The sequence below is a fragment of the Sinocyclocheilus anshuiensis genome, unplaced genomic scaffold, assembly GCF_001515605.1.
Source record: "Sinocyclocheilus anshuiensis isolate Anshui unplaced genomic scaffold, SAMN03320099.WGS_v1.1 scaffold540, whole genome shotgun sequence".
In the NCBI taxonomy this organism is placed as follows: domain Eukaryota; kingdom Metazoa; phylum Chordata; class Actinopteri; order Cypriniformes; family Cyprinidae; genus Sinocyclocheilus; species Sinocyclocheilus anshuiensis.
The window spans coordinates 20,514-25,547 of record NW_015555733.1 but is presented as its reverse complement, the minus strand read 5'-3'; the positions used below and the strand labels follow the sequence as shown (position 1 = coordinate 25,547).

Sequence of the window (5,034 nt, the reverse complement as noted above, 5' to 3'; positions counted from 1 at the left end):
ATATATATAGACACACACACATATATATATATATATATATATATATACATACACACACTTTGTTTTTTTTGTTTTTATTTTTGTTTTTTGATTATGAGGTGAAATATGACCTAATCATGTAATAAATCTCACTACAAGCTCTAATCCTAAATTGTATATGCTTAAAAGAAAACCAGGTGCATTATAATGCACAGTAGAAAAGATGGACAGTTATTAATCTGCCACAGATAAATTAGACTAATCAGACCATAATTTTAGCAGTCCAGCACTGATATGGCAGCCAGTAACAGATGTGTGTGTGTGTGTGTGTGTGTTAAAGGTCACGTCTGTGTTGTTTCATTGAGGAGGTTTGTGTGTGTAACTCACCAGCTCCGTTCGCGCTCGATCCACCTCAGCACTTCTCTGGATGGAGCTGTGAAACGCACTGTGATTGGCTATCTGCTGCTCGATGGCCGTCAAATCATCTCCCCACGACGACGTCTCTATCAGCCTCTGCACACACACACACACACACACACACACACACAGCTTAAAACATGACGTTGCAGTAGTAGCAACACTTAACACGGCTTGTTTTGTTGCATTAAAACTAGTTCGCTATTATAATCAGTGTTGGGGAGGTTACTTTGGAAATGTAATAGGTTACAGATTACAAGTTACCCGGTTTAAAATGTAATAAGTGGTGTAACTATTTCAATTACTTTAATAAAGTAATGTAATTGATTACATTTGATTATTTTTGATTACTTTTCTAAATTTCTAACGAATGTTTTCAACTGTTGATCATTTTGAAACATTTAAAGCAGGCAGCATAAACCTTACAGTAGTGATCAACACTGATTTCTGTCAGACTTTCAAAATCCTTCTTCACTTGAATTAAGATTATAATCATTGAATTTTAAAGCACAGCCACCACAAAATCAGACTTTAACAACTCTTTTTATTTTGAGATCATTCTGAGGTAAATACAGATTTAAAATCATAACAAAAAAACATTTAACAGCAATGATACTATTTTTGAAATCAAATCTTTGCATAGCTATGACAGGAAACACTGGCATCTAACAATGCCTTGGAAAAAGAAAAGTTTAAAAAATCCCCAAAAATAATGCATATACATAAACTCAAATAGGAACTGAAACCGTTATCAAATACACATGTCCTATTCTGTGTCCTAAGCTCCTGAAACACTGGTGTCTCATATTTTAGAGAAGTTGATGCAATTTGAGAAAGAAATCAATCATATGTATGTGTGTGAAAATATTCAGATGTAACCCCCTTCGTAATTGTTAACATTTTCATAAGTAACTGTAATTTAATTACACATTTTTCTCAGTAACTGTAACAGATTACAGTTACATTTATTTTGTAATTAAATTACGTAATTTAGTTACATGTAACTAGTTACTCCCCAACACTGATTATAATGAACAAAGCCGTCTGCACTGGAAGTTTACTATTTTCTGCTTAGTATGCAGTGGATTTACCATGGTATAAAAAGTCTAGTGAACGCAGCCAGTGTTGGGGCCCTTTCACACCAGAAGTGAAATGAATACACCTCAGGCTGAAGGAAACAGTAGAGTCTGTACAGTAGAGAGCGCAGCTCAAACAAACCTTTCTGCTGTTCTGGATTGCATGAAGAATAGGAAACAGGAGAAGAAATTTCAACACTCTTCAGCAATAAAAAATGTTGTGTTTATCTAAAGTCATTTTTGCGTATTCATATGGTTGAATTGGATCATTGAAGGTCAGCAGCAAAGACGGTGGTGAATAAAATGGGATTAAATACTTAAAGGATATTTGTGTTGTTTAACATATTTAATTATTGCAGGTTTGCTTCATATTCTGAGTTTGCATTTAGTCTCATAGATCATGTTCACACAGCGCACACAACGCCTCTGCACTTACTCCCGATTTCTCTCAACATGGCAACACAAGAGCTGTCAGTCAATACATGGAAAACAAAGTAACTGGCATTACTTATTTGAAAAAGTACCTCAGATATTTCCTTCTAAATTAAAAAATTAGTGTTACTTCTTTAGCTACTTGAAAAAAGTAATCTGATTATGTAACTTGTGTTACTTGTAATGCGATGATACAAGTCCTAAACAACTAACAAAAATATATTCTATAAGAACATTTTTCTAACGTTCCATTTAGTTATGAAAACATTCTCTGAACATTCAAAATGTTTTTAAAAAATTGTTTGGTTATGTGAATGTTAAGGGAACATTCCATTTTATAATTTTGCAAACATTATAGGAACGTTACTTTTGAATGTTCTCAGAACATTCTGAAACAATTGGTAACATTTAAAAAATCTTAGACAAACGTCTAACTAAAACAGTTCATTAAAACAATGTATAAATACTATTTTGGTGCTAACAAGTTTTGAAAAACGTTATTTCTGAATGTTCAAAACATCCAGATTATTATTTTTTTTAAATGTTATACAAACGTTAAAGAAACATTCCATTTTAGAATTCTTGCAAACATTATATGAATGCTACTGAATGTTCTCTGAATGTTCCAAATAAAGTAGCAACATTTAAAAAAAATGGACATTCTGAAACATTCCATGAACAATGTATAAACACCTTTTTTGTGCTAACATTTTGTGAACTTTGAAATTGAATGTTTTCTGAACATCTTAAATAGTTTTTTTTTTGATTATGCAAACATTGAGAGAACATTTAATTTCATAGTTTTGCAAACGCGGTGGGAACGTTACTTTACATTATGAATGTTATTTTTGAATGTTCTCTGAACAACTAAAACATCCACTTTTTAAATGTTTCAAATGTTTTGTGGTTATGCAAACATTAACGGAACATTGCAAACACAATGTGAACGCTACTTTTGAATGTTCTCTGAATATTCTGAAACAAGTAGTAACATTTAAAAAATATTAGATGAATGTCCAACTAAGATTTTTCAGAAAAAACATTCCATTAATGATGTATAAACACTTCATGGATTTAATGCTTTTATGCAAACTTTTTAAAAAACATTTAGTTTTGGAAACATTATTTATTAAATGTTTTCTGGTTATGCAAACATTAAGGGAACATTTTATCATTTTGGTAACATTATGGAAATCTTACTTTTGAATGTTCTCTGAAACAAGAAGTAACATTCTTAAAAAAATCATTAGACAAACTAAAAAAAATACATGAATAATGTCTCAATACCATTTTGGTACTAAAATTTTGAGAACATTACTAAAGACCAGATAACTCGGAACAAATGTTCTATTAACGTTACATAACATTACAGAACATTCTGAAAAGGTTCCCTGTTAGCTGGGAGAACAGACACTGTCTGGTTTTTTTCTCTAGCCCACTCAAAGTCACTGTGCTCTTCAGCAAGCTCTGTGATTCATTAACTCTGACCTCCTGACAGGAGGGAGTGTGGTGTTATTGACCCCTGCGGGAGCCTGAGGAATTCTGGGCTTTTAGGACTCATGGGAGAGACTCAGACAGACAGACAGTAACGGTGGCAAGCAGAGAGGCATGCTGGGTCTGATCTGAGTTTCTCAGTACAGGATTGTGTTCTCTGGCAGGACACCGAGCTCTAATCTCTAAACATTCCTTTCATCTGCCCAGAGTTTTTCTTTCGTTTTCTCTCGCTCTCTCTCACTCATTGACTGAACAGAGCAGCACTTATCTGTGTGCTGTTAAGTTGATGTCTATTGCTGGCACATCAAGCTGAGTGGCTCCGCCCACAGTGAAATCTCATTGGTTGAAAACCCTGCTTCACATAACTTAATATGAAACATCTCATACACTACCAGGACTGCACTAAATGGGTCAAAAGTGCCAGTAAAGACATTTATAATGTTACAAAAGATTTCTATTTCAAATAAATGCTGTCCTTTTGAACTTTCTATTCATCGGTGAATCCTGAAAAATAAAACGTATCACGGTTTCCACAAAAATATTTGAAAACTTTGCAGCAAATCAGCATATTATACTGATTTCTGAAGATCATGTGACACTGAAGACTGGAGTAATGATGCTGAAAATACAGCTGCGCATCACAGAAATAAATTACAGTTTAAAATATATTTACATAGAAAACAGCAATCTTAAATTGTAATAATATTTCACAATTTTTACTGTATTTTTGATTAAATAAATGCAGCCTTGGTGAGCAGGAGAGCCTTCTTTCAAAAAGATTACGAAAAACTTCCTGACCCCAAATTTTTGAACAATAGTATATATTTAGAATTTCCATATTTTTCACATTTTTTATATTTATAATTTTTTTAAATATTTTATATCTATATTTTTAAGTTATACATTTATTTGCACTTATTCATTTTTTTAATGACAGAAGTATTGATGTTACGGCCAGCCGATATGGCTAAAAATGATATATCACAATGTATTTCAGTCTTTTGATGATGTTGATATCAACTAGCCCATAAAAAGTACATTAAAGTCATTGCAATGTTTACAATGCTACTTAATTATAATCATTATATTAGATATTATCTCCTGCAAAAACCACCAGTGCTGTTTGACATGGAAAGCTCTTGCATGGATGAAACACTGTGCATACGACACTTTGATAAGCTCTCAAACAGAGACGGCTGAGGCATGAAGGCTGTTTACCCTCTGCTGAAGGATCCAGGACATGGCCTCGGTGAAGAAGCGGTTGTGCTCTTCACGGCTCACACTGCGCCGCATCGACCTGCTGCTCCACTTCTGCTGCAGCGGAGGACCGTTCAGAGCCATGCTGAGATCTCTGATCTGCTCAGAAAATATATTCACACTGTCCACAGATACACACACACAGAGAGAGAGAGAGAAGATGAGGTTACAGCGGAAGTGTGCATAGACGAGACACTTAAGGACAAAACATTCTGAATTATACATTGCATATACAATACTGTTCAGAAGTTTGGGGTCAGTAATATTTTTGAAAGAAGTCTCTTCTGTTCACCGAGGCTTTGGTTAAAAATTGAGAAATATTATTACAGTTTAAAATAACAGTTTTTTTGTGTGGCCAAATAAAATAAACAAAATTTAA

General features: G+C 33.6%; 1 protein-coding gene across 1 annotated transcript in view; it reads right to left on the bottom strand.

Annotated features, from left to right (window-relative positions):
• LOC107672942 (desmoplakin-like) overlaps positions 1 to 4,772 on the bottom strand; it is a 32,603-nt gene extending 27,831 nt beyond the window's left edge. Inside the window, exons 1-2 of the mRNA XM_016466322.1 lie at positions 4,617 to 4,772; positions 367 to 492 (exon numbers count right to left, since the gene is read on the bottom strand). Of these exons, the coding sequence (XP_016321808.1) occupies positions 367 to 492; positions 4,617 to 4,739 (249 nt within the window). The 5' untranslated portion in view covers positions 4,740 to 4,772. The remainder of the gene's footprint in view (positions 1 to 366; positions 493 to 4,616) is intronic.
• Between the last annotated feature and the right edge of the window lie 262 nt (positions 4,773 to 5,034).